Here is a 12,279-nt window from a genome sequence, read left to right on the forward strand (position 1 = left end):
ACAACGTCTCTGGTGGATTCAACAACACTGACCCACAAGCCAGAAACAGCCTTAGGGTAAATAGGTGCTAGTAGGTATCCTAGGACAAGTGGAATTTGTTTTTAAGGAGGAGTGGCATTCAGAGGAAAAAGATTAATTAGAATAGGCAGACTAGGGGGAGTTCTCTTCCAGGTGGAAGGCGAAGGATGGGAGCCAGCCTGGAAAGAGAATGAGGTTTTAGCAAAGTGGGTCAGGCAGACTCTGCCAATAATTCTGGATATGCTAGAACTAGCACTGGGAAGAGCCGTGCACCCCGATCCAACAAGGCCTCTTGACTATTTAAATACATATGCAGGCTGAAGTGCCACGGGGCAGTGGCCCTCAATCCTAGCTGCTGAGGCTCAGGGGCGAACACACCTATGGGAATATTACGGCCCTCCAAGCTTATGGAAGTTCTCTGGGGACATTTATAATTTACACAGATGCACCCTGACTGATCACACCTCCAGTAAAGCTAGAAATAAAATATACCCCGCAGCACAGTTAGTTGGGATAGGAATATTCTAAATACAACTCGTGTCCTCCCCATAGGAGGGAGGTGGGCCCTGCGATACAACACACAATGGAAATCAGACTCAGTATAAGCTTGTGAACTTGTCCCTGGTTACCTTGGAATCCGGAGCTAACTGAATCGTGGCCAATGGTCACGACCTCTGTCCTTAATACCATCTGGTATACGGGTAAAGGCAGATTCTGTTGGGAAGGTAAAGTGAACACGTCTGTAGCTCTTACTGATTTGTTCTGTAATGAAAATGAATCGTACAGTAACCATATTTCGATACGGTGTAACCTTGTCGTTGGTAAGATTCAACTACCTCATGTAAATGAGTCTTAGGGTAACACTGATATTGATGATGATGTATTGAGAGCCTGAGTTAAAGCCTCCTCAGGAGGTAATACCTCTGGAAAATGACTGGCCTGAGGAGGAGCAGGATCTAGCTAATCACCAGCTGATTTCTGTGCTGAATAGTTCCGCACAAATTGATCGTAAGGTACAAGTAGCAAATGACGTTTCTCTAAATCGATCCCAGGACTTCCCTGGTGGCGCAGTGGTTAAGAATCCGCCTGCCAATGCAGGGGACACAGGTTCGAGCCCTGGTCCGGGAAGACCCCACACGCCGTGAAGCAACTATGCCTGTGCGTCACAACTACTGAGCCTGCACTCTAGAGCCCGCAAGCCACAACTACTGAGCCCGCGCGCCACAACTACTGAGCCCACGTGCTGCAACTACTGAAGCCCATGCGCCTAGAGCCCATGCTCTGCAACAAGAGAAGCCACCGCAATGAGAAGCCCACGCACCGCAACGAAGAGTAGCTCCCGCTCGCCGCAACTAGAGAAAGACTCCACACAGCAACGAAGACCCAACGCAGCCAAAAATCAATCAATCCATCCATCCCTACCCCACACCGGCTTCTCCAAATGTCTGGCCTAGTTATGTCGGTACTATTGCTACATCTGGTAATTAATGCTAATTAATGCGACCCCAAATATAAGTGCTGTGATAGGTATGATTGCTTTGCTGTAAGGGATCTGTTCCACCAGGGGGAGGACTTGCAGTACTGTGATTTATAAGAAATGCATACATTTGGTCATTCTCAGATACATTTGGTCCTTCATCCACAGTTCCTGGTTCACAGCTCCCAAAACCCTTGGAATTTTCTGATCAATATGAGCAATGGGAGCATATTTTGTTATATTTGGTCTCTAGTCCTCAGTTCCAGAAAACACTTTAGGGCCAAAAAGGTGAAATGGGTGTCCTGTTATTAATAAGAAGCCCTTTTCCATCACAACCGGGTTTATGTTCATGAAGGTGACTTTGGATCCCACCCCAGGGTGGGGGCTAGTTGCCAGGAGAACCAACCTTGTGATTAGCGGGTCAGAATTTTCAGTCTTGCGCCCTGACTTCTGGGCAGGGGAGAGGGGCCTCAGGTTGAGTCAATCGCCATTGGCCAATGATTTAGTCAATCATGACTATGTAATGAAGCCTCCATAAAAGCCTCAAAAGGCAGCTTTTTGGCCCTTTTTCAGAGAGCTTCCACACCAGGGAACCAGAACGCTTTGTACTACCATGCAGGGCCCCAAGCTTCATGAGGACATTAGATCCCTTGTTTGGGACCTCGCCCTATGTATCTCTTCATCTGGTTGTTGATTTGTATCCTTTAAGAGCCTTTTATACTAAATTGGTAATCTAGTGAGTAAATGGGTTTTCCCGAGTTTTGTCAGCAGCTCTGGCAAATCAATCAAACCGAAGGAGGGGGGCATGGGAACCTCCGATTTACAACCAGTTAGTCAGAAGCACGGGTAGCAGCCTGGACTTGTGACTGGCACCTGAAGCGGAGGGTGCTCGGGGGAAGGAGCCCTTTACCTGTGGAATGTGATTCTGTCTCTGGGTAGACAGTGTCAGAATTGCGGGCAACTGTGGGACACCCGGTTGGTGTCCAAGAATTGGATCCTGGAAACCTTTCCAGCGTACGTGTGAGATAGAGGGTGCCTGCACGACCAGCCCCAATAGAAACCCTGGGCCCTGAGTCTCTAAGGAGCTTCCCTGATCGACGGCACTTCACACGTGTCGTCACAGCTTGGAGCTCAGGGAATCAAGCACATGATATGTGACTCCACTGGGAGGAGGCTTCCAGAAGCTTGTGCCTGGTTTCCCTGGGACTTCCCCCATGTCTTTTGCCTTTGCTGACCCTGCTCTGTATCTTTTTGTTGTAATAAACTCATGAGTATGACCATACACCAAGTCCTCCTAGGCAATCATCCAACCTGGGGGTGGTCTTGGGACCCTCCACACAAATGAGTTGAATAAAATATACTATTAAAATTAATTTCACCTGTTTCTTTTTGCTTACAGTGGCTACTGGAAAATTCACCACGATGGATGTTGCTCACATTACATTTCCATTGACGGTACTGCTCGAGCACCTTGGAATTGCAAGTGCTTAGAGAGTCAGACCAGAGCGTCCATTTTATTGGAGAAACTGAGGCCCAGAGAGGGTGGTGCATATGGCTGAGACCACACAGCAAATAGGGAACAGGAGGACCTGGGCAGGGAAAACACTGCAGGACTCCACCCCCAGGTACTTACCGGATGGACCTCGAGTGGTTGTCTTGGGGACTGAGGACTTTCTGGCCAGGGGTGCCCGACTTCCTTTGTCACTAGGCTCGCTCCGGGCGCTGAGTGGCCGACTGGCCCGGTCCCCACTGGCCAGCCCCTTGGTCTTTGCAGCGGTCACTGGAGTGGCTTTGGGGGCAGCGGTGCCACGGCTGGGGCGGGTGAGGGGCTTCCGGGTACGGCCGAGGCCCTCTCTCAGCCGGGCCTGCTCAGGAGGCAGCATCTCAGGGTCCACCATGCAGATACTAGGTGGGGTGGGCAGTGGCGGGGGTATCTTGAGCGGGTCAGGCAGTGGGTCACGGCGAGGGGCCCCAAAGCCCTCTGTGTCCTCATCCGAGTCCGCGGTGCCAGAGGCGGCAGGCAGGGGGTCCGAGTCAGACAGGGTAGGCAGGGACTCGCTGACGGACGTGGGTGGTGTCTCCTCCACCCCTGGAGCACCCGCCCGCTCCTGGGACCGGGCACTACTGTCATTGGAGCTGCCGGGGGACACAGGTGCCGGCGCCATGGGCACAGCCTTGCGGTGCTCAAACTCACAGGGTGATACCAGGCACAGGTCCACGTCATGTGGGGAGGCCGAGCGGAGCACCCGCGGGCCACAGAGTGGGAGGCTCAGCCCGGCTTCACTTGCGGCGGAAGGTGGTGGCGGTAGCACCTGCTCAAAGGACACGGACAGGGACTCGTCCACCTCTGTGGAGTGCGGGGAGCCCACCTCGGCGGGCAGCGAGGGAGTGGTCACTGTGGGGGTGGTCACTGTGGGGGACGCATCCGGCCCAGGCTCCCCACCCCGCAGCGGGCTCAGTGACAGTGGCCCGCTGCTCTCAGTTGGGCCCTGGTGGGCTCCGGCGGGTGAGGGTGTGCATGGCTCGGGGGTGCTGGTGGCCAACAGCAGCTCCAGGGTCTTCTCCTCCAAGCTGCCGCCCTCCTCCCCGGCTGGGCTCAGCCCCAATTCCAGGCTGCTCTCCTGGCTGGGCGTGGCCACCAGCCGGGGGGCCGGGGAGCCGCAGGCCTCCGTGGCGGGGCTGGCCTCTCTGCACCGGAAGCTAGGTGGGCTGCGGGGCCCATTCTCTGCTGGTGGGACACCCGGGCGGAGTGTGTTGGGTGCTCTGCGGGGCTTGGGAGCCACCTGGGCACCCGCTTTCTTGCCACTGACCACAGCGGAGGCCGCCCGCCGCACCTCCCGGGGTTGGGTCCGAGGGGCGCTCGGCTTGGGGTCCTTCTTCACCTCCCGGGAGGGCCTGGCTTCTTTCTCAGCCTTGCGAGGGGCCTCAGCCCGCAGTGGCTCCTTCTGGGCCACCCCGGGGCGCTCCTGGGCAGGCCTGGAGGGTGCTGTCGTCCGGCCCTCTCTCCTCAAACTGTCCCGGGAGCCCACGCTTTCCTTGCTCTCAGCTCGCCGAGGCCCCGCCAGGTCCTGAGGGGTCACCACAGGCTCCCGCAAGAACCCCAAGTGCTGCAGGCGGACCAGGCCATCCAGGAGGCGGGCGGGCGGCGTGCAGCCAGGGAACAGCACGCGCACCACCTTCTCGGAGGGGCCCGCGGGGTGCCACACCAGCAGGGCGCACACAGAGGCCAGCGTGTGGTCAGCGGCGGCCGAGGGCGGGTGCAGCACGTACATGTCCAGCCGGCCCACGCCCATCTTCTGGAAGAGCACAGTGGGCTCGGCCGGCAGCGGCCCACGGTTCAGAGGCAGGGGGGTGATGCCCAGCCGGGCCAGGAGGCTCAGGGCCAGCTCCGCCTCATCCTCCCCGCGTACCAGCCGCGAGGCGGCGGCACGGGCATTGAGGAACACGATGCCCAGGTTGGGGGAGATCAGCCTGCGCAGCCGGTCATCCCCAGAGCCCCCGCCAGCGGCCGCCTCATCACGCTCCGCCAGCTTGCGCCGCAGCAGACTGTTGAGGCCGGGGAGGCTGTCAGCGCCCGCGTGGGTCACCAGCACGGCGTCCACCCGGTCCAGGTGCCGCACCAGCTTCCAGAAGCTTGACTTGGGGTTGGAGCCACCATTGACCAGCACGGTGAAGCCATTGACGGCGAAGAAGGCAGCATCCCCAAGGCCGCCAGGGAAGATGTAGCAGCAGGGCCGGGCAAGCCTGAGGAAGCCCACGGAGGCCGGAGGCTCGAGCAGCTCAAAGGGGGACGGCGGCTCCAGCGACTCGGCCACGTACTCCAGGAACTCACGCAGGCCCTCAGAGGCCGGCAGCTGTACTGGAGGGTTCAACCGCAGCTGGAGCGCGCCCTGGAGGCCGGGCACCTCGGGTGCCAGCTGGGCCCAGTCACCAAAGGTCGGGCAGGTGATGGTGAGCTTGGGCGGGTCTGCAGGCGGGGGTGTGGAGGCCAGGAGATCCCGGATCTGTAGAGGGGGGAATGGTTAAGGGGTCACCTGGAGCCAGGCAACACCCGGCCCCTTGGGAAAACTAAGGCCCTTTGCCTGCCCTTGTCACACTCAGGACAAAAACCCAGCCTTCCCCACAGCCCAGAAGGGCCCATCACCACCTGTCCACCTCTACCCTCCCCGACCCTCGCTCAGTCTCCCTGCCCCAGGGCCTTTGCACTTGCTGTTCTCAACTCCTAAAGCACAGCATCCTCCAGAGAGACCTTCTACACTCACCCACCCCCCCGCCACCCCTGTGTACTGGTTCTTATCAAACCAAACATGGTTTGCCAGTTTTTTGCTCATTTTGCCCCACCCAGACTAAGGGATTCAGAAGGGACCCCCACGCAGATGGGACCTAGAATGTGCGGTGCCACTTGAAGCCGCTGAGACACCTGCTGATCTACAGGCCCACACACTGCAGTGGGTCATGGGACTGGGCCCAGGGGGAGCACACGCCACCACCATTATCCCACAGAGGAGGAAGGGCGATGCTCAGGGGGACAGCAGGTCGCTGGAGCCACTCAGCCCAGTGGGGACGAGCCAGGCTTCAGAGGCAGGATGGTGAGGGGGCGGCTTACCTCTCTATCCCCCAGGACCTGGAGGAAGTGGCGGGGTGAGAAGCCCCCCGTCTGGAGCAGCAGCTCCCCCGTCTCCTCCAGGCAGGGCCCAGCCAGCACCAGCAGCTTGTGAGAGGCAGGGTCCAGCAGAAGGTTCCGGAGCTGAGGGACGGGGAGAGTGTTGAAGGCCCTATTCTGTGCAGTGAGATAGTCAGCACCCCTCTTTGGGGTGGTCCCCAGCCCCTAATCTATATATAACCACCCCACTCCTGTCCCCATGACGGCCTGGCCAGTACTAAACTAGAAGCCGGGATTGTAGCCTGTGGGCCTCCTGTTGGGCTCGACCCCCTATCCCTGCTCCCAACTCCTGCTCATTCTACAAAGCCCAGCTCCAGTGCCCCCTCCTCCTGGAAGCCCTGCACACCCTTTCTGGGCTCCCCAAAGCCCACCTCTCCCTCTGGCCCAGCCCTGGTGCCATGGGGAAGAGGGGTCTGTGTCTGGCTCTGTCTCCTCCAGAGCCCCTTCAGGGGGCAAAAGGGAGCATTCTTGATCAGAGGAATCAACCTGTACAAGAGTATCTAGAGGGGTGTCCCGGGGCTCTATCTTGTTCATCTTTCTCATGGGAAATTGAGAGAAGAGTGCAGATGTCCGCAAGCTAGAAGTATTAAGTCAGTTCAGACAACTAGCGGAGCCCAGCCCAAGGGAACGCACAGGACGCAAACATCGGTTGGGTTCTGCCCTCCCACCTCCAGCCCTTCCATAGCTCATTCGTTCCTCCCAAACTCCAGCCTTTTCTGATTCCACCCGCTCCCACCATCAGCTCTGAGGAGGGAATAAATCGAGGCTGGAGTCATCGGGGGAGGCTTTGCTGCTGCTGGGTGTCAAGAAGAGGATTTCAGGCAGCATGAAGGCAAGGACACGTGAGGTGAGGCCAGGGCATGGCGCTCGTCCCAGCAGCCCACTCCCCCCAGGAGCCTACCCTTCCCTACCTCGTCACACAGGGACTTGTCTGATGGATTCAGGAGGACCAGCGTCTCCAGGGTGTCTCCACGGTGGTGCAGGCTCCGCTGGCCTGTGGGGGAACCGGGCCCTGTGAGTTTAGGGCTGAGCCACATGCATGGGGGTCAGCCTGTGGCAAGGTCAAACCCTGCCCCACTGTGTGACCCCAGGCGGCCATAAGCCCCTCCAGCACTCCGCTTCCCAGGACCCCCAGCCAGAGGGTCATCCAGGGATTAACAGGCATACGGCAGAGCTGCAGGTCAGGATGAGGCAAGAACAGGAAACCGCCTTGGCAGGCCTCACGCTGGAAACAGCAGTAACAACAAGGCCTCCACTGCTGGCAGGGCCCAATTCACAGCTCTCAGCCCTGCGGGGGACGCCACTGTCACCCTCATTTTATAATCAAGGAGCCTGAGCCCAGGGAGGGCCAAGGAGGGTACACCAGGAAAAGGGCTCAACGTGGGCAAGGGCCCTGCGGCAGGACTGAGCTCTCTGTGTCTGAGGATCAGGAAGGGGCAGGTGGGGCTGCAGCGAGGGGCAGCAGGAGGGAGCCGAGGGCAGGGAGGCCTCATGGGCCACGGAGAGGGGAGTGGGGTCCCCCCGAGACCAGATGTGTTTCAAACATGAAGCACCCGGCCCTGGGTCTGGAGAGGCAAGGACCCTCTACTGCTGGTTACCCTTTATCAGTTTATCACGGGCTTCTTATCATGTGCGGATATTGCCCCATTCAGGTGGGGAAATTAAGGCACAGAGAGGGGAAGTGGCTGCCAAGGCCACACAGAGCGGATGGGATTTCCAGCTCCCCCAAATGGTGAGGGTCAGGAAGCCACCCAGAACCACTAGGACAATGAGGCGACGGACACTTCCTTCCCCTCCTGCAGCGGCCTGGAGGTGACTCAACAGGCTGGCTGAGGCAGGGGGGAGCTGCAGGCGACACCCAGGCCCCGCCCAGCAGCTGCTCTGTTCACCCCGGTCACCCCAGAATCCCCAGGGAGCCACGGGACATGTGGGGCTGGCCCAGGAACCCCAACTCCCTCCTCGATCTTGCTTTCTCAGCTCCCCATCTATTGAGCATCTACTGTGTACCTGGCCCTGTGAAGGAGTCACAAGCATAAACCAGACATAGTCCCTGCCACGCCAGGCCTACACTCCACCGTCCATTCCCACTCAGCAGCCCCTCACTTTCCAAATGTCCTGTCCCGTTGACTGCGCCCTTCCCTCCACCCTACACACCAGCCCCAGCTGCTTCTCATCCAAAAAGACCCTCCTCAGAGGTCTCCCTGTCCCCCACACCTCACTGCCTTACCTGTCAACTGGGGACAAAAACACAAGTTCTTGCCTTGTGGGTTGCTGATGACCAAAGGAAGCGAGTGCTGGCTCAGGGCCTGCCCCTGCTCTGCACTCAGTAGATCTCAGTTGTATTATTACTGTTGCTGCTTACAGCCATTCCCTGACCCCCATGCCTGGCATAGAGTTGGCACTCAAAGAACACCTGTCCACTGAATGAGCAGAAGGGGAGAGCTGGGGCATGCAGGGTCCCCAGCCTCACCTTTCACAATGCTGGAAAAGGTGGCCGAGTGCCGTGACACGAAGACCTTGAGCTGCTCATCGAGGCTGCAGACGCCAGGGTCAATGTCCCATGACCGGATGCCTGGTGGGGAGAGGGGGGAAGGGAGGTAGGAAATCAGCTGGGCTTCCCAGCTCCCAGAATATTTCAATAACTAGCGGATGGCTGGCGAGGGCCGCCACAGGCCCCTCCCCTCAACCTGCCCCTGCACATGACGGCCTGGAAATTCAGAACCATCCAATGTGCCTTTGGAGCCCACCGCATCCACCCTCAAGGAACCCAAAGTGTAACTCAGGCATTTTACAGAGAAGACTCAGGACATCAGAAAGAAAGTCCCGGCCTCCTAAACAGTCATCTCATCCCCTCCGTCATCCTCCCACCCCCACCACTGGTTTCACTGTTCCTCAGCCCTCCCAGGCACAGTTCCCATCTCTGAGCCTTTTCGTGAGCTGTTCCCACTGCCCAGAGGTCCTTCTCCCCACCCTTCATGTCCTCTCAGCCCTTTGCATTCTCTGAACACTCCTGTAACCATCTGAGCTTAAAATTTGGTCCATCTCCTCACTCACTTTGGTACCCGCCCCCACAACCAGACCCATTAGTCCTGTGAGGGCAGGCCTGAGCCTGCCCATGGTCCCCACGCTATCCCTGATGCCCTGTGGGGTGACATTCCTTAATCCTGTGAACCGAGATGTGTGCTGCCGTCCCATTTTACTGGCCACGGACGGCAGGCCCTGCCGATCTGAGAGATGGGGGATGGATGAATGCCCTCCAATCACGGTTTGGGGTGCACCACGCCTGCCGGTCCCACCGTGCCAAGTGGCTGCAGGTAAACCTTGCAGGTGCACCTATGACTCACATCCCCAGGTGCCGAATCCCCTGAGCAGGCAGCACCCGCCCACACCCCAATTAGCAGTTCCTCATGGAGTTGCGGAAAGTAGGCCCCGGAGCTCCGGGCCCAGCCTCCCCATCCCTGCTCCTCCCTCCAGGACGTCCAGGCTGCTAAGGCCCGAGGATTCGAGGAGGGCCCGGAGGGCGGGAAGCGCAGCCGTTGCCCATGCTGCCCCAATCGCGCGGGTCCCAAAGCCTCGGCCCGTATCCCCTCCCCGGTCTGCAACCCGCTCGAGGCGGAGCAGTCCAGCCCAAACCCGAACGCTGTTTCCTCTGCGGGCACCCACGGCCTCTGCCTGCGCCCTGTGCCTAACGGTAAGGGGATCGGGGCACCGGGGCCCCCGGATTCAGCCGCCCCCCGCCCCATCCCCCGGCCCTTAGGCCGAGATGCGCCGCCGCGCCCGCCTCCCCGACACCGCGTTCCCGGGCGGGCCCGACCTCGTTCAAGCTCCTCCAGCACATAGGCTAGCAGCCCGGGGCACCCGCACTCGCCGCCCACCACGAGCAGCAGTGAACTGGGCGCCTCCACCGACCCGGGCCCTGCCACCGAAACCGCCATCTTCGCGCCGGCCTGACGCTCCGAGCGCCCGCCTTGCTGTCCCCGCCCCTTAAAGGGGCTGGACCGGAAGGGCTGAAGACCCCGCCCGGAAGCCCCTCCTCGCCCGTTATCTGCCCCTTCCCGCCCATTGAGGTCGTGGGAGATGGGGGTATGGACACCTAAGGGTTGGCCTAGCCTTGGGTCTCCACTTTGGGCACCCCTCCCAAATAACCACTGATTCATTCATTCATTCATTCACTCACGCTTTCATTCATTCTCTCATTCATTCATTCACTCAACAAGTCCTGACTGCATGCCTACTACATGCCAGTCGGAATCTCTGTCCTCTGGAAACTCACATCATATCACAGTGGGCCCAATCAGAACCAGGTCCCAGATGGTCCCAGTTCCCCAGGTCAGGGCTTAAACAGAGAAAAGAAGGGTACCTTTGAGGGCTTTGAGGGATGCATAGGAGTTTGCAAGGTGTGGGTGATGGGACAATGACATGTGAGGCATAAGTTAGATCATGTGCAAAGTTTTAAAGATAGGAAAGTACATGTGAATTTGAGACACATTCCAGAGCACTCTGGTCCTGGAACAGGGCACCCTTATTCTGCACGTACGACATGCCAGGCATTTTACTCCATTAGCTCACTGAATACATTCATAAACCTATGAAGTCGGCACTGTTATTACGGTCATTTCAGAAAAGAATGGAGAGGAAATAGACTTGGAGAGATGAAGTCACCAGGCCCATAAGAGGTAGAGCAGAGATTCAAATCCAGGCGGGTCTGATTCCAGATTTAGTCTGTGGCAGAGACTGACTGCCTGGCTCACATGGGTAGCCCTCCTTCCCCAGACAATTGCATTTGGTCTTTTTACCCATGGTGGCCACTACCTGGAAAATTATATTGCAGCAAACATTTTTCTTTTATGAATTTTATTTTTATTTATTTATTTATTTTTGGCTGTGTTGGGTCTTCGTTTCTGTGCGAGGGCTTTCTCTAGCTGTGGCGAGCGGGGGCCACTCTTCATCGCGGTGCGCGGGCCTTTCACTGTCGCAGCCTCTCTTGTCGCAAGGCACAGGCTCCAGACGCACAGGCTCAGTAGTTGTGGCTCACGGGCCCAGTTGCTCCGCGGCATGTGGGATCTTCCCAGACCAGGGCTCGAACCCGTGTCCCCTGCATTGGCAGGCAGATTCTCAACCACTGCACCACCAGGGAAGCCCCTCAGCAAACTTTTTGACAGTTGCCCATGTCCAGGAAGGGCTGGGCTGTCTTTCTGGGGAGTGAGCTCCTCATCTTTGGAGGTATACAAAACCAATCAAGACAAATGAAAAGATCTGCCAAGAAGGATCAGCCTCCCACTGCCCTTCGTTATCTGTTCAGCACAACTTCCTCCCTGGTCAGTGTGTAACAGTCGCTGGCCACGTGCCATCTAATGTCTAACATTTGGGTGCTCCACTTCCTCTCTCTCTTTTTGGCCCTGGCATCTTTCGTCTATCCTGGTCCCTCCTCCTTGGCTCCCTTCCCTGTTTCCTGCCTGCCTGTGATTTCTCCTATTATTGCTCTCAGCAATAATGGGAATGGAAGTGTCTGTGTCAGGTTCTGTCTCCCCCAGCAGGATAGGAGATTGTTGGAGGCCAGATCAGGCTGAGGTTTCTCTGGGGTCCTGGCCTTTTGCAGGACAAGGCTGAGTATCTGGGAAGTGCATGATAAAGGGTTGTGAAATGGGGGTGAAAAGCTAGTTCATCCACCATTCATCCATCCATTCATTCATTCAGGTGTATTTATTGATTGGGTCAGGACTGGAACCAAGACCTTCTGCCTGCAGTCTATGCTCTTCCTTCTGCCCAAGGCTGTAAGTTATGATTGCTAGTGTTCATTCTAGTTGGTCTTAAAGGGCCCTGAGGTGCCAAGATGTGTCTCTACCAGGGGATCTGGGAGCTGATGTTCTGAGTGTTCTGGAATCCTGAGGTTTTCCTGTCCCAGAGTGTCCCACAGCCTGGGGACCCTGGTCTGGGGAGTGTGGAGAGCATCTCCCAAGAGATGAAAAAGCATCTGGGAACCATTTCTGAAATCCCAGGCATCAGACTCCAGTCACTGCCCTCCTGCTTTTGTCCACACCCAGCTCCATGCCTGTTTCCAAGTCATCAGTCCCTAGAGGGATAAGGTGATGACATTTGTGGGGAAAACGGAAAACCCTCA

At 57.6% G+C, this 12,279-nt stretch overlaps 1 protein-coding gene across 1 annotated transcript in view; it reads right to left on the reverse strand.

The window, feature by feature from the left end:
* Positions 1 to 10,124, reverse strand: part of MAP1S (microtubule associated protein 1S) — a 29,531-nt gene extending 19,407 nt beyond the window's left edge. The window contains exons 1-5 of the mRNA XM_068536754.1: positions 9,973 to 10,124; positions 8,629 to 8,730; positions 7,070 to 7,152; positions 6,102 to 6,242; positions 3,129 to 5,499 (exon numbers count right to left, since the gene is read on the reverse strand). Of these exons, the coding sequence (XP_068392855.1) occupies positions 3,129 to 5,499; positions 6,102 to 6,242; positions 7,070 to 7,152; positions 8,629 to 8,730; positions 9,973 to 10,093 (2,818 nt within the window). The 5' untranslated portion in view covers positions 10,094 to 10,124. The remainder of the gene's footprint in view (positions 1 to 3,128; positions 5,500 to 6,101; positions 6,243 to 7,069; positions 7,153 to 8,628; positions 8,731 to 9,972) is intronic.
* Between the last annotated feature and the right edge of the window lie 2,155 nt (positions 10,125 to 12,279).

The sequence above is a fragment of the Eschrichtius robustus genome, chromosome 2 (assembly GCF_028021215.1).
Source record: "Eschrichtius robustus isolate mEscRob2 chromosome 2, mEscRob2.pri, whole genome shotgun sequence".
NCBI lineage: Eukaryota > Metazoa > Chordata > Mammalia > Artiodactyla > Eschrichtiidae > Eschrichtius > Eschrichtius robustus.